The sequence below is a fragment of the Anas platyrhynchos genome, chromosome 2 (assembly GCF_047663525.1).
Source record: "Anas platyrhynchos isolate ZD024472 breed Pekin duck chromosome 2, IASCAAS_PekinDuck_T2T, whole genome shotgun sequence".
NCBI classification, from domain to species: Eukaryota; Metazoa; Chordata; class Aves; order Anseriformes; family Anatidae; genus Anas; species Anas platyrhynchos.
In genome coordinates, this window is record NC_092588.1 from 33,264,431 (window position 1) to 33,289,889 (window position 25,459).

The 25,459-nt window shown below is 37.9% G+C and overlaps 1 protein-coding gene across 5 annotated transcripts in view; it reads left to right on the top strand.

Annotated features, from left to right (window-relative positions):
* STAU2 (staufen double-stranded RNA binding protein 2) overlaps positions 1-25,054 on the top strand; it is a 168,843-nt gene extending 143,789 nt beyond the window's left edge. For all 5 annotated transcript variants that reach the window (XM_027452356.3, XM_027452358.3, XM_027452357.3 and 2 more), the window contains 2 exons: positions 22,986-23,074; positions 23,914-25,054. In XM_027452356.3, coding sequence (XP_027308157.1) covers positions 22,986-23,074; positions 23,914-24,007 — 183 coding nt within the window. In that variant the 3' untranslated portion in view covers positions 24,008-25,054. The remainder of the gene's footprint in view (positions 1-22,985; positions 23,075-23,913) is intronic.
* The last annotated feature ends 405 nt before the right edge of the window (positions 25,055-25,459 follow it).

The window sequence follows — 25,459 nt, forward strand, 5'->3', positions numbered from 1 at the left end:
CACATGCAGATGTCTCCGTTTCAATCCTATCATTAGTTTACACAAAAGTGGAGACAGGGCTAAACAATGTGACCTGACCTTTTATTTTTTATTTTATACAGCCTTTCCTCAGTCATCCTGAGAAATCTTTTCCAGTACATAAGACATTGTTCTTTCTCAACACGACACAGAAATAAACACTTCAAAATTCAGTTTTACTTATCAGTCTAGGGTTATATGCAGTATGTACAGTGGTGATCTGGAAGTAAGCATGAAATCATCTCTCAATTATGTTTGCTGATAGCACAAGAACAGGAGAGTGTTAAATGATGGTAAGTCATAAAATACAACACAGTCAGCCTAGTGGATTCAAACAACGTCCATCCTGACATAGTTAACCACACAATTATTCATCGAGGAACAAGGGATCAAAGTCGTGCTGACAGAATGGAGAATCTTAGCCTAAAAGTAAGTAACCAAACTGGAGTCAAATAAGGTGGGTAAATGAATAAGGGTTCCCATTACAGTTCTTGACCACAAATGCCTTGGATAACAGTAAGTGTGTTACAAGGTACATATCCATGTAAATGGCATTGGCCAAGTTGATGGTGGAAGAATTCATCCAGTCCTGATGTCAGCAATTTTTAAAGGGATATGGAAACACTGAGGTAAGTTCAGAAAACAGTCACTAAAAAAAGTATTTGCTAGAGGAAGTGGGGAGAAATTTCTTTTGGTGAGAGAGAGACTTGAAAGCTCATCTGATTTACATTCTAAAGGAAAAAAAGGGAGCTGACTTGACTCTGTCAAAGTACTTACAAAGAAAAAATTGTTGACTGCTAAGGGACACTTTGATCTTGCTGAGAAGGGCATAATAAGAGCCAATAGCACAAATCTGTAGGTTCTCAAATTCAAATGACAAAAATGAATTCTGGGCAGTAAAATGCTCACCATTGGAAACAAGCTGCTAAACATCTCTGTGGTTCTATGGGTTTCTCTAGTCAACACACAAGGACAGCACTAACACTGTGATTGCCTTCTGGCTTTCTGAATCAATTAATGTATGTGCTTTGTAACTATGGATCAGAAGTCTCACTAACCTGTAACTTCCTTCACTGGCCCATGTAGGACAACACAGTAAAATCAATACACATTTTCAGATAGGAGGTGAAGCTAAATTGAAGGAAGCGTGTTGAAGTGGGGTGGCAACTTGCTTTCATAGTGAGGTCCCAGAAGAAATCTGAGGAATGAACTTTGCTACCTGAAGGTGCTTCTTTTTAAAACTGATTATTTGGACAGGTCTCTTTTTCCCTTCCCTTTGATGTTTTGAGTAGTGAATTCAAGTTATTTGCATTGTGTTTTAGACCTGTCTCTCTCCATCTCCTACAGAAGCAGTTTCTAGATATGATGAGTTTCTCAAAGTAGGAAAGGAAGCTGGGTATCCAGTCTCTGGTTAATACAAGCCTAACTCACAAGTGCAGCTTTGGAAATGGTTTAAATAAGCACAACCAGGCTCATTCTTTGTTTTGTTTGCTGCTGTTTTCTGAGGAGAAGAAGTGATGCTTTTTAAATTTTTATGTTTAACTTTTGTGTCTCTATTCTTAACTCTCTCATTCAATAATTTGACTGGAGAATAAGTGCTGAACCTCCAAGTGCCAAGAGGTGTGGGTCACTCTGGAGTTCTTTATCAAAGGATAAAAAACTCTCTTTATCCAGAGATAAATAACTCCAGAGTGCTACTACTTTTCACCACTGGGTAGTGCCTTTTTTTTTTTTTTTTTTTCCGTGAAAAATGATTAATACTTTCCTGTGGATACTGTGCTGTACCACAACATATGTTTCCTTCCACAATATTTTTCTGTTTGTAGAATGAACCTATTTTTGCCCACGTTTTATGACTATATGAAAGCTTGAAAACTGCAGAGGAAGAGGTAAATAAAACTCTCAAAAATTTATGGTGGTTGAATTTGGGCTCTGGAGCTGTGGATTCAAACTCCATCTTGGATCTCAAGCACACAGACTGTAATACTCAGTCTGAATATTCACTGTTTGATGCATCATTCAAATGAAAACACAGTCACACTTTTCATTTTTTTAAACCTACTTGAAGAATTCTCTTTTTCTAAAGATCTCCTTGTTCTCTACAATATACATACATACATACATATAGTTTTCTGCTACAATTTTTATAGCTGAATTTAGGGTAAGGGGTTTCCCTGCACCACGAGGGAATTTCTCCTTAAGCCACAGAATTGCACAGTGCTTTTCAGTGGTCCCAGTGCTGTCTTTTAATTTCTTCCCCAATAATAATCTGAATCCATTAGCAGGCTTTAGCATATCCAGATCAATCCTGCTCAAGTTGTTATCTCTGTCTAGTTCCATTAGTGCAAAACAAGGTTCTGCAGTGCACAGGGGACACCCACCCTCCTCCAGCACGATCCCCTCCAGATTCCTTTTTGTTGTTCCATCTTCACAAAGGAACCCCTCTATCTGATTTTAAGACACTTCAGGCCAACATGCAGAAAAGGGCAGAAATTTTTACAATATGAACAAGTAACACCATGCTATGATTGAAACCTACTATGCTAAAGTTCTAGTACTCGAAACTTTCTCATAAGCTATATAGTCAATGTCTTGCATGTCTTTCAGTCAACTGCAAGGCTTCTAAGTTGGGCTATTTGTATAGTTTTTACTGCATTGAAAGTACAGAAAGATACATTTCCAGAGTCTGATTTCTCCCATCTACCTATCTGGCATGTGATAAATCATGCTCCAGAGATACCTTTCTCCCTCTGCTCACAGAAGACAATGAACTTTGAGCAAGTCCTTGGTGAGTGCAGGGTAAAGTGAGAATGGATCTATCCATGAATTAATAGCTTGCAATTTCTTCTCCCATCAACAATTTATTGGGGATTTTATTAAAATAAAAGATATATCTTGTTACTATAAGGATAGTTCAAAGTTTTGCAATAGAAAGGCATGCAAAATTGCATGTAGTGATGCATTCTGACATTAGTAGAAATTTTTCAAAAAAAAAGGAAATCAGGTACATCTAGACCTGAATAAGGGGTACATAGTATTAGGATCTTGCAGGATCAGTTTTACGAGCAGAGTTCTTGTTCTGAGCAGTCCAGTTTCCAGTAGTTATTCCTCTCCAAAGAAAGTCAGAGTTTTGTTAGCTGAGGATGGGCACAGAGATCTAGCCATATTTACCTCTAAAAAATATGTGTTTCACTGGTAGAGGAGACAGATAGGATGGGATAGCTTTAAACTAGAAACGAAATGTTTCAAAGTGGAGGGACACATTTAAATTCTTTAACCACTGCTTGTATTAGCTACTTCTTGGCTTCTATGAAAGCTTCTTGGCATGTGCCCTGCCTGGGGTCGAGTAGGACGTGGGAGAGATTGTGCTTGGATGTCTGAAGTACTACCACTTGGGGGGGAAAATGTGTAGCATTCCAACAGATATAATTAATGACAAGTGTTGTTGTCTTTCTCTTGTGCCATCCACCCACTGGCTGCCTGGTGCTGACCCCTTGCTGTCCTGCTGACCTCTCCAAAGTTTATTTTAAAAAGGCATCCTTGCTTTCCCAAACTTTTCAGCTGGGCTTCCCTTGGGCTTCTTCTTGTTCAGTGCATGCCCAAGACTATGCCTGTGTCCACCGCTCAGTGATCAGACACAAGTGTTTCCATTAGAGGGATGATTAATGGAACCTTCCTTGGGAATGGGAAAAGGCAAGTGGGTAATAGAAGTCAGGAAAAGTGTTAAAACTGAACAAAGGAACTTTGTTTCTTTGTTTCAGAAATAACTTACTGCAGCAAATTGGCCTTACTCTGTCACTCACTTGGGTCCTACCCACATCACTAAAACATTACAGTTGTTTCCTCAGTGGTAGACTTGAGAGAAGTTTGTGCTTTCACTCCACTTCCCAGTGAACGACCACATCAAATAAATCTGCCAGTTGAATTGGCTTCTGTGTTGGCAGATTTAGTAGATACAGGGTTTAATGCTCTGTAGTGCAGGTGCATGGAGTTTTGTACATCTAAATACAAAGTAATAAAACAATGCACAGTATTCAAGAGTGTACAGGAATCCAACCTAGCTATTGTGAGAGCACAGCTGTCAAGTTACTCCTGCCTGGTAGCATTCTCCAAAGAGAAAGCTGCATGACTAAGTCCTTCATTTGCATGATGAGGATCACAGATCAGTTTCTGTCTGATCTGAAAAACTCAGCTCCCCCTCTGCTTACCCTTTTCTTGTTACAGGATGTTAGGGGCAAAAATTTGCTTCTTCTCTCTTCATTAGTTAGACTTTGTGCTTAGCTCTTTCAGCGCCCAGGGATACATGTAATATCCGTTGCATCAGCCAAGCCAACCTGCAGATGGATGGCACAACAGAGAAATGGGCATGGTGACTGTTTTTTCATTGTTGAAAGGAATTGGTAAAAAACATGCAGGAGAAGAGTAATATGGCAGGAGGCTAGCAGCTCTGTGCTGTCACTTCCCTGGAAAAGCTGGAGTTTCCAGTACTACCTTCCACAACACTTTGTAAAGAAGAAGCTTCACTGTTTTCCAGGAGAAATCAGGGCTTTTGTTGCTTACTCTTGCTAGTCAAACAGTGTATTAAGAGTTTTGTGGAGAAAACAATAGACAATGTTGTCTTCCCACAAGCCAAACAGAAGGGGCAGTTCCTCTGCCAGCCAAACTTTGCTGTTCATCAGAAATAATCAACTCTGATGACATGGGAATTTGTTATTCAGCACGTGCACATCGTATTCTTTATGGAATCAATTTTTCAGGGCTACAGCTTAATCCTGTTGCCAAAGCAGAAAAAACAGGCAGTTGCACTGTGGTGTAATGGAGAGACTAAGACACAGGGCTGGAGCTGCCATTTTCCACTTGGCAAACCAGATCTGAAACTCCTTTGCCATCTGTACATCAACACAGAAGTTAATTCTGTCTTGTTTGTTAAACCAGTTCGGCACACACTCCTGCCCTGCCCCGTGTCCAAACCTCACATTGTACAATGTATTTGCGAATGGCTGGTGCAAGCCGGCATCTCCATGTGCCCGGACCAAGGAAAAGCCAGCCCCTCCCCTGCATAGCAGAGGCATTCTGGTTTTGTGGCATCTGGGTCGCTGCAGCTGCTATAAGGAGGGGGTTGCTCTTTTTAGAACTTATTAGCAAAGTAAGCATGTTGTTTATTAAAATATGCAGTGTATATTGTGAACTCGTAGCTACGATGAAAAAAATATCAGCATACGATGGTCACAGTTTATTGAAAACTCCTTCTTGCCTCTTCTTTAGGGAAGGGCTGGAATTACATTCTGACTGAACGTGCAATATAAAAAATACAATTTTAAAAATTTTGTTTAGCCTTTAGAATCCAAAATGATTTATATTCAAGTTATAGGCGTTATAAGTTAACATTTCACATTGAAATTAATATCAAAATATTTGGGAAAATTGACTGACTATAGCTCTTCATATATGCCCTGCTTTCTTGTTATTAAACACAAGAGAATTAGTGATCACTAAGAGCAGCTAAGATTTTTTCTTATGTTTCCTGAAAAACACTCTTCATACAAGTGCATTGTTAACTCAACATGCAACTGGAAATTGTACATGTTGCACATGTGCTACTGTAAAAGGCATGGCTTTTAGCTGTACACAACATTGTAAATAAGACCTAGAAAGGATGAAATGTGAGCAATACAGCAATATAAGAAGCATATATGACAATATGAGGGAACAGCCTTTATGTAAATACCACAGAAGATACTCTGTTAAGAATAGCAATTTATTCATTTTAATACAAATAATAACTTCTTAATATTTAAGGTATTTTTCACAGTCTGTTAAGTGTAAAAATGGCTTGACTTTTTCCCTCAAGATGGTTGAGTTTTTGTCAGCTACCATTCTTTATTCCTTTTATTTATACAGAGATATTTTTTTACTGCATATGAATGATTATATTCATTTACTGTATTGTTAATTGTTGCACTCTTACTGGAGAAGACTAACAAGCTTTGTCAGTTCATTACTTCTTTTGTTTTCTTTTGTATGATTAATACCCATGGTTGATACCAAGTTACAGTTTAGTCAATTGTAGCTTAAAGACAAGAATGAGATTAATGTTAAGGAAATATAAATTATTAACCAATTTGCAGGGGTGGTTGATTTTAATGAAGTAAGTTTCTTTACTAAGTATATATGAATATATGAATGATAAAATTCCTCTGTGGCATAGCTAGAAAGAAAGGAATGCCAGTGCTTTTCAGAGCATTTGGGAAAGGGAAGGTAGGCGTGTCATATCATTAACTTCTGATTTGAGTAAAATATTTTTCAGCCTTATAGAGTATTAAACTGAGTGGAAACAGAACAAAAATGGATAGATCACAGACCCTGCCTTCAGGGCAACTGGTTTAATCCTGTGCTTTAGAGTCCTTAGTACTATGTGACTTTCACCTTGTGAAGCCTAACCTGAGAAGTACGTAGTGTTTTATATTTTCAAAGCAATATCCATAGACAGAGAATTGGCCATACTCTTTCACATCTCTTCTAGACAGGGACGTGTTTATTCAGATCTAGAGTAATTTGCTTTTGGCTGTCACGGAAGGAGAAAAACTACAATTCTGAAGTGGAAGTATGGTCTACAGAAACACTGTATTTTCCTGAGAAAACTGAAAGCATTTCATAATCTGAGCATCTCTTTTTGCGTGTAGGCCGTAGGACATAGAGATATGCTATTTGGCACATATACATGTATATCTCTAAAAACTAGACTGAATATTCCCAAATAGCAGGTAAATATGAGGAAAAGATGGTTTCACGGAGGGACAGGTTGAAATGAGATAGGCACTAGAGTGCATTAGGAAGCCTTCTCTTTTACTAGTGGTCCCAGACTCCTTTTTGTATAGCTGGATGTGTGTTGCAATTTAGTAAAGACACACAAGAGAGCTATTATCCTCAGTATGGGGACTAAGTGGTCTTCTTTCTCTAAGTTTAAAAAAGTATTCCTCGTTTGTGGGGAAAATGGTTAGATAAACATAAAAAGTATTCCTTACTGTTCCAGGGCCTTGCTTTACTTTTTGTTAGAACCATTGTAGTACTATCATTTGCAGACTGACATTGGTTTACATCGCAGTTTGGATGATCTTCTCCAGTTGTATAATCACAGGCCAGCATGCAGAGTCTGTGGGTGGTTTTAAGAGATTTTCTAGGCTTCTTTGTTTCAGGAGTTTGGTGTCCAAACATTATATGATTTGTTTATACTGATTTCATTGTGAAGGAAAGAATAAGTCTGATCTCCTTCTCTCTTTATTGTAACTTGATAGCATGACAGTTATCTCAAGCATGGTTTCAGTTAGATCTTATTTGTGCTTGAGAAATATTGCTGTATAATATGCATGGTTATGAGTGTATTTTTTCCCCTTCTGGTGGCAGCCTTACAAAGCTAGCTTTTCCTTTATGCTAAGATTGAATTGTTTATGTGAGGGCTACAAGTATTAAAATCTTAGAGCTAAATTAAATTGGGCATAATGTCTTAGTGCCATTTAATTTACATTAGTATTTTTGCTTTTATTATTACATTAGTTTTTTATATATAGATATATATTTTACCGTGAGTGTGTTGATTTTAAGCAACACCACTCTATCATGGCAGAGTAAAACTCTTTGTAGTCTGATCTTGGAAATCCTCTCATAGGGTTTGAATACATGAGCAGGCTTATTGGAATTCATTTGCATAAAAACAGCTTGACTAATTAAGGATTACAATTATTTATCTTAATAAAATCTCTTATTAAGATACAGCAGTATGGTAATTAAAATGAATCATACGGAAAAAATATTAGACAAAATAGCATCCTGAAGGCTTTTATTTTCAGCGGTGATTGGAGCAGTTGCTAGTGGTTTCCGTGTTTTACACAGTAACATAAACTTACTGAGGAAACATGAACTCAGGCCCTGTTCCTTCCACAGCCTGAAGGTATTCATAATAACACAGGAGATTCTCTATGGCAAGTACAGCTATTTATCGATCTACCTAGATAATCAGAGACACTGTATAACAAAAAAAAATAATAAAAAAGTAAATTAAAATACACAAGATCACACAGAGAAAGCAAAATAAGGAATATTATTGTGTCCTACAGGTTAAAGAAGGCACTTAAAAGCAGAAGTACTGGATTGCAGTTTCTGCTTTCATCACTTCTGAACATTGCATTAAATTAAGAATTGGGTAAAGAACAGAAATTATATGGGGATCATGGCATGCTCACTAACCATTGTGATCATTAGCCTACTGCTTAAAGCTCAGAAAACTAAAATCTGTCTCTCTTGTATGCTGGACAAGTGTTCCCATATCATGCCATGGACAAAAAGGGAATTCTCACCTTCACCACCTCCTCTGGGGATCATCTTTTCAGTGAAACCAGTGAGCTCTGGCCTGGTCTGTAGAAGACCTGGAAGAGCCAGCTGTCTTGAGGTTTTGTAGATCCTGATCCATTGGGTCTGTAGATCCTGTCTGACCAAGCTCCCAGGTCCTCTGCTTGTGGTTTTGTCTTTGCAGCTGAACTCCAGTGAGGAGCAGGAGTTCACCTCTGGGTTTGGAGAACCTCATGGCCTGCAGGTAGCTCCATATTCAGCATGTGGCTTTCTTGGGTCATCCTCCAGAGAAACACGACTCTCATCTCACACTGAATAAAGAAACCAAGTACTTAACTTCAGACCTTTGATTTTATTCCAAGGATGTGCTTGCTCTTACAGTGCCTAATTTGTAAGCACCTGAATTCTTTATTGAATCCGATCCTGACATGTTATTATGTAACTAGCAAGATTTTGCATAAGCTCTTCTTGACAGCTGTGGTTAATGTATTTTAATAATAGGTGCTAGGATGAAATGATAAAATAGCCGTTAGCAGATCTTCCAGACTAAAAGCCAGCTGTTCAGTAAAGTTACTGGACATATAAATATATATACATGTATATCTGACTGTAACTGTAAATGGAGGAAAAGCAGGTCTGTAGTTACAGAGCTCAGTTGATCAGAGTCAAGGAGTGCCTAATCTGCATTGCTGAGCTGCCAGTTGGAGAAGTTCCTGAGTTTAAGAAGTGAGATTTCTTGGGAAAATCTTGTTCCTGGTCATTAGTGTCTCACTTTAAGCACTTTATGGGCAACATAGTGCCCTATGTATACCGTTCTTAGCAGAGAAGTATGAAGGACAGCATTCATGGAGGTGACTGAAAGTCACCATCCCTCACCACTAAGTACGCTTTTTATCTTTCTACCTATGTTGCAGTAATAGCCAGAAACAGGAATTAATGTCTGTATAGCAAATCCAGGTACACACAGTCAATTCCTTCTTAAATCAACATACAAATGGAAGTAGATGTTGAATCCTCAGATAGGTTTGGCATTTCCATTAAAAAGGAAAGCTGTATGCAATAGAAAATTTGAAATAATATGGTAAAAAGTTCATCTGCCACTTCACACCATGAATGGGAAAATAACTTATACTGATTTTAGTAGAGGACTAGTCCTTCACCTCAAGATACATTTGCTAAAGAAATGGTTGAATTTTTGTGTACAATGGCAGCATTGGACTAGGCAGAAAAAATTCATTACTAGAGGTTGTTTTTTTTTTGTTTGTTTGTTTGTTTGTTTTTTTTTTTTTTTTTTTTTGCGATGTTTTCATTTAACTTGATCATTGAAATGATGAATTACTAAAGTAATTACTAGGCTTTCTCCATTTTCTATTTCACCTTTAAGAAATTCTCAAATACCCTTGAAAGACAGGATTGTGAGGTAAAAGGAGAAAAAATAAAGTAGTGATACTGCTCCTGTATTGTAAAAAGACAGGCTACAATATTTTATTTGAAAAAAAAAACAAAAACAAAAACAAAACAAAAAAAACATAATGTGATTGAAAATACAAATTTAAGTATGGAAAAGGGTCAGGGTAGAAAAATTGCATAGCTTTCTTTTGTTGCTAGAAAACCATTTTTTTTTCCCTTTTCCTCCTTGTTGTACAGTAAAGATGAATTTTGGGGCACTTGAAAGGTATTTGCACAACTGAGGTAGAAACCTGAGTAGAAACATAAGGCACAACATCTCCTGTGCTGTACTAAAAGGCTAGGTGAAATAAAGCTGGCATTTTATCCACCAGATTCAGCAGCATATTCCACATTTTCCAGATATTGCCAGAATCTTCAGATCTAAATGGTGAGTTGGAATTTATACATCTAATTTAAGATTTTAAAATGTCTGTGGAAAGTCTTCTTTTTAAAATTAACCTTTGCAGCTGCCTTCTTCTGTCAGAATGTATAGTACTTGCCATACAGTAACTCTCCCCCAAAGGTTGTTTTATTTTGCAGTTCACCTCTAATTCGAGAGTCTGAGAGCTGGGGTTGCTGGATGCTATGTGCTAGTAAGGAATGTATAGGAGCTTAACAGCAGGAGCAACAGACCCAGGTTAAAAACTCAGTGACCAGGAACAAATGTGCCCTTTATTTCATCTCCCAGCTAAAACCCTAGATACAGTTTATTGGCTTTAAACTTTTCTCATTTAGTAGAAAAATCTAAGCTCGGTGTTTCTTCTTAATCACAGCCACTTTAAATGGGACATATATGGCACTATAAATTAAAGTAGCACAGAAGTATTCTTTGTTTAAAAGACTTGGAAATTGTTTGACAGTTAACTATTAAATGGTATCTAAAATACCTGGAATTTCCTATGAAGAAGTGCATACCTCTGCTGAAATTAACAAAATCAAATTTACACACACACAAAAAGATCTAAATATGCTACTTGATCTCAAAGTCAGGAGCTAAGGATATGTCTGACAAATATTGAGCTAAATTTGCTCTCCAAGGTCACATAGCAGATTAGTGGCAGAGTCACTCTTTTGAATGAAACAGACTTTTTATCCCACATAACACATCAACATTTCAAGTATTTTCATTCATTTTGAAGTGAATTAGAGACCTCCTGGAATTTTTCACACAGAAGAACAAGCAAGTATGAATGTGTCACCCCAAGCATATTCATCAGCCCAGTGGTTGTGTATGGCACTTGTCAGTGATATTTTGACTGGAGATTCTGTCCAGGACCTAGAAAGTTTTTCCTCAAAACTGACATGTTCTCTTAAAAAGGTTTGTTTCTTTATTCAGTGTTTTTCTGAGAGATAATTTTGACCAGCTCTCCTCCTGACACCTAGTTCAGTGTCCTATCCAGCTGGTCATGCATCCCCAACAACAAATACATACGAGTCACCTCTTTGAGGAATAGCAAGATGTGCAGCATCTTCATAATACTTCTGATGTGCTTTTCTTCTCAAATTTTGGGTCTTGACATAAAAAGGCTGGAATGAAGGATATGGTGTTGTGCATACCCAAGTGAAGGCAGGGAGCCAACAAAATGCTATTGTAATTACAAGTGAACATTCTTGTATCATAAAACTGCAAAGAAAAAGCAATAAATCAGAGCTGGCCTGGTGGTCCCTGGCAGCAAAGCACAGGAGATTTGAGCTCATTCCCGAGCTAGCCAAGATTGGGATCCTCATGGAGACAGCAGCTCATTCCAAGGGAAGGGCATTCCTCGTGTCTCCTGAGTGATGGTCATGAAACACTGATTTGGTGGGAGTCAGATCCAGCCTTCAGCCCTGCAGGAGTGATGGTCTGAAAAGTGCTGGCCATTGTGGAAAATAAAGCAAGCAGAGATCTGCAGGAATTTTATCTTCAAGTATTTTGTCCAGGTGTTTAGGAGCCTGACACTTTCAGTTAGGCCTGCACTATTGTCTAAATCCCATATCTGATTGTTTATTGTTGTACATGAGTATGCAAGATTATCCATTAATTGTTATCTAGTTTCATGTTTCCACATACTCACTCATGACAACAAACAGTGCTAAGACCTTTTTATGGACATTAGAAAAGTGAAACTAAGTAATACTATCCAAAGAATCTCTACTGATGTCCCTGTCACTAATAAACATGGACCCAAACTTCATCTTCAATTAGAAATGTTTTTTTTTTTTTCTTCTGTGCTGGAACATTTTTCATTTTTTTCCTCTTACTTCTTATGAGCATGAAACTCTTTAAAAATCATTGATCTGTCTGGATATTTTACCAATTTCAAAAATAAACAATTAGCAGGGGGTAGGAAAGTATTGAAACTGTAGGCATTGGGCAGTTGTCTAGAAATTTTATTTAACACAAGCTGGGGGGGGGGAGACAGGAGAGAGGTTTCCTCTCTGTCTGAAAGATGTGGCTTGAGTTGAACCCGCATTTACAAACAGTTGGGGAGGGGCAAAATAAAATAATCTAATGTTGTGAAAAGAAAAAAAAATATCTGAGAGTATACATGTGATTACAGCAAAATAACCCCCAAACTGACAGCTGCACAAACAGCACTTGCCCATCAGTGGTAGTTAGTCACTAGAAATGCCCCAGTTTCCCACCAGATTAGTAAGAATTTCTAATTAATAGCACATTTGGGGGCTCTTCTGTAATGAAACCACAATTTAATCTGCTAACCTAATTATGGAGGAGGTAAAGGAGACAGAAATTCAGAGTTCCACTTTGCTGAGCACATTATCTCCTGGCAGATGGCAGTATGAGATGAAGACAGACAGCATTTTCCAGAATCAGTCCCTGCACTGCTTTAAGAGCTGCAATCCTGAAAGGTGAGGTGCTCTTTCCTTAACAGATGTGACCCCCTTCAACTCTGATAAGCCTCCCCAAAAGATGAGGGAAATCTGTGCCACACAGGATGTGCTCAGCACATTAAGGGATTGAGTTAGTAATGTCCCTGATAATTGTGGATACCTCATTGTAGGAGTCAGTTTTTATTTAAAAATTTTTAATAGGAGTATACACATCTGTCTTTATACCCAGCAGCTTTTCTGGCCCACAAGAAGTCCTCTGTGAGTTTCCCCAACTGAGCTCAGTGGGATCTCTGTCAGCTGCAAGATTTATGTCATCTTTTTCAGTCCTGAGAACTGTTCCTTAAGCTTTTCACATCTGGATTTAATTGGAAAGACATTAAAAGACATTAAGTGTGCTGGAAAAGCATATTTTAGAGAAGATCTTTATAGACACTTCCATTAAAGGAGCTGATGGTTGTAGGTTAAAATGGGATGAGGACAAGCCATCGACAGTTAGCAAGGACAAAATTACATTATGAACTGCTTCAGATGAGATTTTCAGCCTGTAGCTGAATGAGCCTGACTCTGATCATCTTCAATCAGGAGAAAAATACCAGCTAAAGCAGTATAAAAATACACTGAGATCAGAATCAAAAAAACTTTTGCCTTTTGGAAACACTCAAATTTCTGATTAGATGCCATGTATGCTAAATATAACACTTTTAGCTGTCAGTCTAGATTTGGTACTTTGTTGGACGTACATGCACACTTGTAAAATGAGACTTGGAGAATGAAGAGGGGGATTGGTCCCTAGTGCTTTCAGGGTGGAAGTGTCCTTCTCTGAATGCCTGTACGCAGTCTGCAGGAGTAGAGTTACACAGAAGCAGAGATAGCATGCAATTTAGTATGTGGACTTCGTTAGAGATGCTGTAATGTAAGAATCCACAGACCTAAACTCCCCATTGTTCAAGCTGCAATGTGCTGCTTGAATGAGCCAATGGGCAGCCCCTTGCATTAAGTGTAATCTGTTGCTTTTGTCTTCAAACTCAGGTTTCTAGTCATGTTTAGACTGACACACACTTATAATCGAAGGCAATGGGCTTGGCATGAAAGAACAAACATTCTTTCATTTTAAAATTGCTAAAACCAAGGAATCTGATATTTATGAAATCGCTCCCGTGTCTAAACTAATTCTAAATTTGTTAGAGGCTCTTACCTGCCTGCTTCTCTTCAAAGTGAGGCTTTTTCTCTGCTAGATTGTGAAAAGTGTTTAACATTAATGGGAAGATTATACCTTGCTGGGTGGTAGTGAAAGGAATGAGGTTCTGGCTACAGTGAGGCCTGTGGTTTTATTTTCCATCATTACATCCTTTTTTTTTTTTTTTTTTTTTTTTTTAAGGATCTCCCTCTGTCTATGTTAGGCTATGATAAAATGCATGTAAATCTTTCAAAGTGATTCTTATTTTCTTGCCTGACCGTTGGGCCATATACTTTTGTGCTCATGCACCCTCCCTTTACTTTAGTTTCCTTATCTTTAAAAACAAGAATAATAAAAACACCTCTGGTCCTTTGTGCCATATTCTTTCATGAAGAAGAAGACACTTGCAAGTAGAGATGAAAAGCATTTAAACACTAGTGAGTGTGTTTTACAAGTTCAGTTTACTTTATGTGGAAATATAACCATGTTGAAATAAGTATTGAGTAACACTTCACAGTTTGAACTTTGTTGCACACTAATTTAACTGTGGATCTTCTATAACAATTTTTACATTGCTTTGTTGTATGCCAATTTTGCTGTGGATCTTCTCTGAGAATTTATAGCAATTTTTTAATAGCCATTTCTAAAAATGACTTTAAATCAGCAGTTACCTAAGAAAACTGCTTAGATAACAGAGTAAATGCTTATATGTTGTTAAAATGCAACTCAGTTTAAAACTCATCCATTTTGTTAAAACAAGTTCTGGCTGTGTTAACACTACTAATATGGGTTAGGGCCCATTCCCTAGTGGGGAATGGTGGGGTCTTTACCCCATTTATTTAGTACTGCTAGCTATGTTGAGAAAGCTGTGGTAGCAATGTTCAAAACAGAAGGGAACTGTGGCGGTCAGACTGACGAAGGGGATTGTCTGTTCCAATGCATTTTCAAAGTCACCCAGAAATGTTACACTGCCAAAACCTCAGTCCACTTATTTTAAATCAGGAGCTTAATTTCTGCCGCAATCCACACAGGGTTAATGACAGTGGACTTGCAAATCTACACAGCAATGTGTAGAAATGCCTATAAATAAATAATTAAATAAACCAAATTGTTCTGAGAACGCAGCTGACAAGGATATTTTCCAGCCATCAGTGATGAAAGAGACAGTGATTCATGGCCTTTCTTCCCTGCTGGTGCAGCATTTTGCCTGAGGATATACATTCTGCTGTTTTCAGTTTTAGGTTTAAAGCCATGTTCCTTAAAATCTCCTGTAATTTTTTTCTGCAGCTTCTCAGCCATTTTTTAGTGTTGTCTAAATTCTATGATTTACCTCTACTTATCCATCCACTAATTAGCCATCTAAATGCTCTCATTTGGAAGTCTCTAATTACTGAAAGCACCTATATTACCTAGGTTTCTACCTCCTTCTGAAAGTTAGTGTTTAAACAACTTCTGACTGAAGATACAAAATTAGAAGCAAGATTGATTTGAATATTAATTGCTGTTTGGTAAAGTCTAAATGCTTGGAAATTAAATTTTAAATTGTTTTCCCTGTACTGATTGGTAAACTCTGATGATGCATTGTTCTTTCCATCTTCGTTCTTTCAATTGTAACAATTGAAGAAAAAATATGTTTTGAATTGAGAAATAAATTCACTTTAGAAGAACTTCCAGACTTTTCAATCAGATCCAGTAAAGACTGGAAAGGTACTGAAATGATCTGACAAAAGAGGCTTGATCAGGACTTATTTTAACTGTTGATGCTTCGGCTGAACTTTTAAAACCTTGCTTCACTGTTAGAGGGTGTAGACAGACCTCAGTAGATACTTGGAGAGTAAACTTTATCTACTCTGAGAGTAGACACTCTAAGAGTAAACTCTTCTGAGATGTTCAGAAAGAAGTGATGGTTTCCATCATGCAAAGTTAGCATTTTTTTAGCACTTGAAAATGTTGTTCCTCACAGTTGAGAACACTTGAAGAGAAAAGTGTCTGAGAAAACAAAGATTTAAGAACATCTCCTCTGAGTCCCTTATAGATCTTTTAGCTATTCCTTCATCTCTTATGCCTACCTGAAGATAGGTATGAAACCTAAATTTGGAAAATAGACTAACCTCTCTGCCCCAGATTAATGTCTTGTATGAGTATTAAGTTTCACATTCAGTTTTATTTAATCACGTACTCTTTGTAAAAAAGCATACCTTTTCGTTATTTTAAAAGTTAGGTGCTTTTCAGTATGGTTTTCTCTCCTCATGGCCAGAAACTCTTGAATCACCATTAAAGCAATGGAACTGTCTCACCTCAGATGATCATGCAGCTGTTTCTTGGGTTTTAATGTAATGCTTTGATATTCATTAGTTCTGGAATTATTGTATAGTCCCAAGAATGGTGGTTGGTTTTCTAGCATGGTAGTTCACATGCTGAAATAAACAAGTGTCTGATTCTCTCCACTGTTAATTCAACCAGCCCATTTACTTAAGTAGATATTTGAAGGTGAAGATCTACAGAAACCAAGTTCCGTGTTGAATTCCTTTCACTCCATCCACTTCTTGGAATGTTGAGAGGCATGGAGGAATTCAAACTGTGAATTCACGTGTCTGATAAAACTAGTTGAAAGAAGGTAACATACAGGCTGTTTTTGATAGAAACTCTGTGTAATATATTGGAAAATATGTTCAAGAACAGTTAATCCTTACGTTAGGATTACCCCCAAGAAAGCTGGCAAGGTCAGGCTCTATGTGGATTGCGTGTCATTTAAGTGCTGGCTGCATGAGTTGCCTGGGGATAGCATTAACTACTGCGTGGGACTTGTTCTAAGCTACATCCGTGAATCATCATTCTTTGTTTGAAGATATTGGGCTCCTTCTATCCTCTAACCTATGTCTTTTGACAGGTGCAATCAGTAGCCTTAATTCTAGTGCCTATCAGGTGACTGTTCCTTTGTGGAAAGATTAATCAGTTTGGAAAACGCTACTTCCATGTAAACTACATGAGCTAATCAGATTATAACCTTCCATTTTTCATGCATATCATAAAATGTGTGAGGAAAGGGCTTAAAGTCATTTAATTAAGGTTTACATTGTACAGTGTGAAAAGCCTTTCTGAATTTTATTTTTAAACAGATGTTAACATTGGTTCACATGAAATCTAATCATCTGGGGAGAACGGCACATTGTGAGGAAAGTGACAAGAACTCTTAACAAAAGTTACTGCATGCAGTGTAGTGAATTCATTTACAGCAGAAGCTATTGGGAAAAGGAATTTGTTTGCAATACCTGTCAGCTAATTTCTGGCTAGCTTTTATGTTGCCAACCTGGTAAGTCAAGGAGGATTTAATGTAGGTGTGGAGGAGTCAAATCTTAGCTACTTTGTGTGTATGTATCTAGGTCTACATGTGTAAATATATCTTCCTTTTGTGCATTTGTGTGTGCATGCAATTTTGGGTGTGGGCAAGTTAAAGCAAAGTAGAAGCTTGGTCAAAAATATCTTCACCAAGAGAAAGCAAAAAACAATCACCAAGAACAATAATTTTAAATACATACAAATTTAAACAGTTGCTTTGCTTTGGGACACTAAGTCCTCAAGCTCACCTCAACAGCTGTGTTGTTGATGATTTTTTTTTTTCAATAGCTTTTAAATGTGAAATTTAAAGCCTCATATTAAAAAGTCATGAAGTGCATCTCATTACTGATGCAGGCAGCATTGCTGCAGTGTTATTTCATAGATGATATTGTCTTTTGAGGCCTCAAATGTCAGGGAGCAGGGAAGAGCCTCTTTGCTTTGAAGGACATCTTTTCTCTTAGTGTAGAAAACATATGAATACTGAGTAAATATAGTAGTTGGGAGATTAGTTCATGCACCAACTCTGCTCTTGTCTAGGCTTTTGGCTTGAAAGTGAAATCAAGGACCAGGGATTTATCTGCCTATCATTTTTACCACAGCTTTCAGTGCAGCCTGATATTTGCTCATGCATATGTCATATGGCTACAGGCATCATGATCACACTGAGTCATTTGCAGATTCAACCTTGAACTCAGACCCAGCTACTAAATACAATAAAATCTTGTACTTCATTATCCACTCTGGACCCTGACTTTGTCTAGTGTTGAACCACTAAGTGTTTCTGCCTTTAATTTTACGTCTTCAGAAAACACTGATTAAGTCCAAGCTGAATATTTTTTTTTCATGTTTTTAGAGAACTGAGGTTAGGAGACATCTCACCAGTAAATTAACAATACTAAGCAGAGTATTTATTATGATTGTCTCAGATGTTGAAGACTCAGAAATCAACTGGAAGAGCCACAGAGAACAACAAACTTTTACAATGTTCAATTTCATAGAATAATGTGAAATGCAATATAGATTTAAGAGGAAAAACACAAGCCACATACTAAAACAAACATGAAAAATTTATCATGAGGATGTGGGCTTAAATGCACATGGAGTAGTATAGTGCCTGTCTGCAATTCTTGCTGAAAGTATGATCTAATGTTACTAGATTGTCATTACAAGACACTTAATCCCCAGGGTGAGAAACAGGAAGAATATTCACAAGTTTCAGTTCTATTTACTAATTGCCAATTGACTTGAGGAAAGCTAAAAAATGACTGGAAACATCCATCCCCATCCTGATACACACACACACACACTAATAGTGGAAATGGCAGCCAAGACAAACAGCTAGCAGTGCAGTGCATCCTGTTGGCATCGTATTTTTGGCACTGTTGTAGCTACACAGAAAACAAGTGATACAAGAAATGTGTAAGGACATCTGTTCTGTAACCTATGGGGCTTCTCTCACAAAACAGTTGTAAAATCTTCTGGGGGAGAGAAAAATTTCTCTGTATCTGTGCAGATGCTCTATTGTAAGAAAAATATCAATGGAAGGAAGTGTTGAGCCTTTAAAAGAGGAAATTGTTCACCAGATTCGCTGTCAAATGTTCCATTCTTTTCTTTCCTTTTCATTTAACCTAAGTTATCTGCCATTCACAAGTTATATTTAAGCCAAGTTGTGTAAATCTGTTGGGACTAATACAATTGAATCATGGATTAAATTAGCCCAGTGTCTGCTTGTAACTCTTCTTCAATGCGGATTACTTGGGCTCTGTGTCACTCTGCTGATTATTCAGGTCACAGCCTCCCTGCTACCAGCTTCCTTCCTGAATCCAGCATCTTCATGTATGTCTAGGGGTACAACAGGGCAAGGAGTACCATTAAGGTCATCTGTTAAGGTATTGTTTAATTACCTCTCTCAGCATTGCTGATCCTCCCAAATACGGACGAGCTATGGGAGAACTGGAACAAAGAAAAGGGAGAGTTTTAGTGGCATTGTAAGGCCCATTCTATCATTCCTCTACTGCCCATCAGTCACCTCCCATTAATGGACATTTTAAAGGAAAGGAACATTCCCAAAATTCAAATGTTGCTGCAGAAGTCAGGATATAAGTAGTTAGGATTCCCCCACAGGTGATGATAGGGAGAGAGACATTTTTCCATGCAAAAGAAATCAAATCTCATGTAAACCTGGAATACATTAGGAAACTGGAAGATAAAGAGGGGCTGTAAGTTGTAGGAGGCTGGGAGGGCTTGAGGAAGGGCAGCTTAGCTCTGGAAGCTGGGAGCAGCTGGAGCTCCTGCATGGGAGAGCATTTAGGAGCAGGAAAAAGAAGGGGCCTAGGCAGAGGGAAATTTGTGAAGTAGAGGGGTTTTTTTCCTCTGCTATGAAAGAAGTCAGAACTCTGGAGCAGATATTAATGAAGGGAAGACCAGGGACACTGGGATGGCTTGGAAAAAATATGGGACCGAGGCAGAAGATAGAGAGTGGGGACTCAGTAGTGAGAAACCTGAGCTTTCAAAGAGATCATCAGCTTCCAGCGCAGCAAAGGAGAGAAACCCAGCAATGAAGGACAATGTAGAGGGCTGGCTCTTCAGCACAGCTCACACAAACACCCTGACACCTCCACTTGGAAGATCAGGGATACAGGTGCAGGACTGCTTTCCCACTACTTTCCCCTTTTAAAATCTAGTTTCAGAAATATATCTGAGATCTTACCATTTAACATTTGAGCTTGGGAAGGACATAATTTGAAAAAGTGTGAGATGGAGAAACGAGGCGACACACCTTACAAGCATTAGGATTTGGATGTTGTGTTGTTTTTAAAAATGCTTGTTGTCTTATTAAGACAACACCTTGAATCTTACCTTCATTTTATATATTTCCTCTAGATGTTCCATATTTACATCCTTGACATCCATATAGTAAAAATCTGTGCTTACAGGCAAAGGAGTTCATTATTTTGTATTTCAGCACTTCCCTTCTTGATGGAGGAGGAAAAGAGATGCCCTCATGATCTGTTCCTGTTGAGACATTGGCTCATGTTTCTCCAGGATGTTCCAAAGCATTTTTTCTGGAAAGCAACCATGAAGGCTGTTCTGTAATTTATGTGATCCGCCTTGCAATAGCTTGTTCTATGAGTAAAGCAGAAACGAGTAACAAATGTGTTTATTCAAAGCAATTGTGGAAAGGAGGATTGTGTTGGTCCAATTAATCTCTTGATGATCTGTGGATTTCGGTGACCACTGATCAACATTAGTCTGTTCTGCATTTCACCTAATCACCTTGTGATCTAATCTCAAATCGTGACACTACTTATTACTATGATTAGGGGCTCCCCGTCTAAGCCACTCTACAAACAAATAACCTGAACAAACAGTTCTTCCACAAGTTTACAATTCACACATCAGACCAGGAAGCTAAGAATGGGTATTTAAAAATGTAAACAAGGTGGGTTTGAAAAGCAGATGAGGTAGCAGTAATGCTGTGTAGGAGGAGCAGATGTCTTAGCTTCCTTCTCTCTTTACACTGCTGCTTAGGAATGCCTTCTGGGCTATACCATACATAAGAATAAATGAGATCTGATTGTTTTGCTAATGTTGATCAGGAAACATGGATTTGAGAAAAAAGGAGATTCTTGTGTGCCAGTCCTTACTCCTTGGTTTGTTTGGTGCAGACCATTGCTAGCCCATGATCAACTAAGTACAACATAGAAGCAGTCCTGTGCAAGGAAGCACAGGAGCCCAAATCCCCCCATCCTCACTTGCTGAGTAGTGCTTGCACTGTGATGAGAAGAATCCCAAGAAGAGGAGCAGAAGGGAGAAAGTAGGATGAAGAAAGGTGTTGTGTTACTGGAACAAACAGAAGTTAAGAGTAGATAAAAAAACCTTGTTGCCACTAGGAGGAATTGTTTGGCTAGAGCAAACCTAGTGATTTTGCTCTTCAGTCAAGATCAAGAATGGAAAGGCAGATGGTGATCAGAGCCTATAGGAGCTGAGAATACACGTCTGAAACTGTAACAGACACTGTGCGGTGGTAGAGAAAGAGATGTCAAAAGAAAATGCAAATATATCAAAATGTCAAGAAAAACAGAAAAAAAAATGAGGAAAAGAAGAATTTATTCATTGAAGAATCTGAAGGGTGATAAAACTGATAGATACTTTAGTGGGAGAAGTTGTTTCTGAGGTGAAGGGCTGATGCTCCTTCAGCCCTTATGGGACAAGCAGTGGCATGGAAAAGTAATAAAAAGTAAGATGTGGGCAGCAGAGATTTTAAAATGAAGGGAATAATTATGTGAATGGATGGGAATAAGGAGCAAGTAGAATGCAGGGTTGCTGTCAGATACAGGGGGCCCAGAACACATGGCAAAGGAAGAGTGGATGAGTAAGTAACAGCAATAATCTGATATTTGGCAAGACAGTTTAAGAATTGTTTAGCTTTTCATTTGTTTACTAGGACAAAAAACATAAAGCCTTACAGACTAGAAGGATTCCACCTTCACACATTATGGGTGGGAGTACCTCATGCAGCCTTCTGTAGCTTTAGCAGCTAGTCATTACTATAGACAAATCCGGGATGCATGGTCTTTTAGTTTAGGGCAGCCTGGCAATTTTTGCACTGTTATTCATCTTGCCAAAATACACATTGTCTAATAATATTTAAGTTGTATAAACATACCTTTCAAGGGAAGGAGCTGTTGAGAGAATCCAGGCAAAGAATTAGTATGAGAGCAAATCTAGTACTTCATTACAATGGCAGCTCCTGTTTCGGACAGAGCCCCTGCTGCCCAAAAGGAATGGGAAACGAAGATAGAGACAGATTCTTTCTATCCCAACAACGAAAAAGAGAACGACTTCCAATTTTCTAAACAGCAATTGCTGGCCTTACTGTGAACAACAACGCCACATGGCCTGCAGTCAGTTCCAGTGTTTGTGTTGTTACCTTGGGTGGCAGTGTCTATTTTTTCTTTTTCCCTGTGATTAATACTTTAAAATTAGGTGGGAGTGATTAAATAGAAAAATCTGGTTTTCAACTCTGCTTTGCCTTTCACCTTCAAGACAGAATGGACTTCAATTGTTTTATTGTGCTGGCTGTGTTTTCAAAGTGAGGCACAAGGTGTCTGACAGTTTCATAACCAACCTTTGCTAAATTCATTACAAAAAATCATTTGTCTGTTGCCAAAGCAGTTAGGGGAAAGAGGAACAATGTGCTTTGCAGAACTAAAGCAGGACTCATGAAGTTGAGAGAGAAGCTGCTTAATAAAATATGCAATCATGCAGTAAAATGAAAGCTAAAAATTGATCATTCTTCTGTTGCTGGTGCTTCATAATCAATCCATATTGGTTCACCTTGCTTAGTACAGTTCACTGGCCTATGTATAAGACATCATTCTTCTGTATTGTTCAAGATCCAGTCTTGGGGTAGTGCCCTGCTGCCCTGTTGCCCACACCTTCCTCAATCATCTGCAGGCATCATAGGCGCTCCAGGAAGCGCAAGCTCTAGGAAAACACATGAGGAAGCTGGAGAGACTTTACAGGGAACAAAGGCAAGAATTCTAAAAGTATATCATGTTATTCGTGTAGGTAATGCAGCTTTCATTAACACAAATGGAAGTCACTCATGTACCCAGGAAGAAGGTGTCCCCAAATCTATGCACAAACACAGCTGTTTATCATGGCACTGTTCTGTACCCTCTTTATTAGCTGTGCAGTCTAAATGATTTCTACATACAGGAAAAGATTTAGATGCAAAATACCAAAATACACACCTTTTTCCATTTGGTTTTAATACAGCTGTGTTAGTGTTTTCTTTAACAATTCATTTTTTCTTTAGGCAGCATTAAGTGCCTTGAAACAGTTTTCAGAACAAGGACTGGATCCAGTGGAAGGGGCTATGAAAGTTGAAAATGGATCACTTGAAAAGTAAGTACCATTTAAATCCTCTGCATTTTAATGCCTGTGTGGCATGTGAGATAAGAAATGTTAATTAAGAGCTTAGCTGCCCTTTCAAACCTGTGCAAAAAAATTTCCTTTCGAATTTGCATATAGTTTTTGACAATTTGAGAGGATAAACAGGATTTCAGGTTCAGCGTTACTGATAATATTTGGTAATGAACTATGAGACAGTCAATCTTCCTATAGAAATCCTAAGGAACAGGATTTTCTGTTTATTGTATGGATTCTTTTTAAGTAGCATAAGATGATTTTTGTCAAAATGTTATAGCACATGATGTTGCCTGTTATCTTCCAGTAAGTCCTTATGTCTGTAAGGTGAATTTTACCCTAGAGAATTTAAAAGTAAGTTAAAAATCCTTTCAGGTCTTAAAAAGTCTTATATGGAATATTAGGTTTAAGTAGCAGAAAATAGACCCAGGTTTCACACTGGATTTTCAATTATTTAGGAAAGTGGGATTGACTGTCCAGTATAGAAGTTGTTTTCCAGCTGTTAGTCTGTTTACATAAAGAGAAAGTCTGGTATTACTAAATAAATTAGGGTGTAATAGAATAGGAGAAAGAAGACTATAAGTGGCATCTGGAGTCTTCGATAGATATATCGTGGTTATTTATAAACTAATTTAATCAGAAACATTTTTCCATATGATCTCATCAGCATAGTATTTGAACATAAATATTGTTGTTTCACTTTAAAATGTTACCTTCCACAGTGACCTTTGAATCTCATGTGCCATCTGCTAATAAACATGTCTTAAAGATGTGCAACCCTGGACCTTACCACTCTTGTTAATGTATTAATCTTTCAGACAAGTCAAGCATCTGGGAGAGAAAGCAGACAATAAACAGACTAACTCAGGCACCATTGCTCAGGACTGCAAGGATTCAAAGGCTGTCGTCTAGGAGCTTCCCAGCACCCACGGCTGCCACTGCATCCTTATAAACCTGTCAACACGCAATAGGGTGTATGTGTACAAGGAAATGAATGACTAATACCATTATTTGAGTCTTATGTGAAGACAACACTATTCTAACATGAGATAGTATACATGGTACTGTTTATTCAACTGTGGAAAAAAATAAAATTGAACATTTCCCTTAGAACTCAAGATCAGAGCATAACTCAATTGCCCAGAGGCAGAAGAAATCTGATCATGTTACTGGAGGTTAAAATGACAACTAATTAACAAAAGTGTTAGGTTAAAAAAAAAGAAAAAAGAAAAAAAAAAAAAGAAAAAAAAAAAAGAAACTTTAAAATTGATTAATACTGAGGAAGTCAGCATTGGTTCAGTTATACAATTTTTCGTAGTGTAGTTTTAAGTTCAGCTTACTGTTTTTTAAATAATGCTTGAATATTTTAAAATTAACCAATGACAGTGCTGTGAGAATTGTAGTTGTTGTCTTCATATATAGTCATACAGCTTATCTTTTTATGCAGACATTATGCATTCTTCATTCTATATGAATATGTATGACTTTAAGATGCACTACTCAGAGTTGTATGCAAACAGAAGTTGAAATCATGACAAGTATTTGCTTAACATGAACAGATGTTAGTTATGATCAGTCTTGATATACTCCAGGAAAAAGCAGATATGGTATTTGATTTTCCTTGCCATAATCAATTAAAGAGGCGTCTTGCCTCCAAGCGACATGTTCCCCTTCGATTCTGCTCTCTGTTGTGTGAAGCACATCTACACCCCATTCTGTGTGTTGTATCGACCCACCGTTTGCATCAACTGAGTGTTTTTAATCTCTGCATTCTGACCAACAGCAAAAGGTATGATTACAACATTATCAAGCTAAGGAAGGAAAAACATTGATGTTAAGGGCGTTCTTTTGTGAAAGGAGTAGCAGCAGAGATAAGACCTGTGGCTGCACTCTGTACCAGCGCATTTCATTGAAGTGTGTGGCCAAATGCAGTAAAACCACATCAGTTCATGTGTGCAATGACAGTGTCGTCTCTTTCTTTATCATTCACAGGTAGGCAGTTAAAAGAATGAGTTAAAAAAAAAAAAAAAAAAAAAGACAAAAAGCAATTAAAATGAATGAACAACTAGCTATCATGCCAAAGCCTGTGTTCAAACTTCCTTTCCCCGTGTCACCACCTTCTACAAACTTACTGTGTTAGATCAGTCAACACGGTATTTAAATCATCTATTCATCCAAAATAGATGGATACCTCTTGTAAACCCCTTGTAATAAACACATAAAGAACCACTGCATAACAGCCATGACAACGTTGCACGAGATTTCAGAAGTGTGTAAACCAGGGCTCAAAACCCAAGTGACTCATACAGCACTGTAAGGAAATGGTGCAAGATACAGTGCCATTGATTCACCTCTGGGACAGGC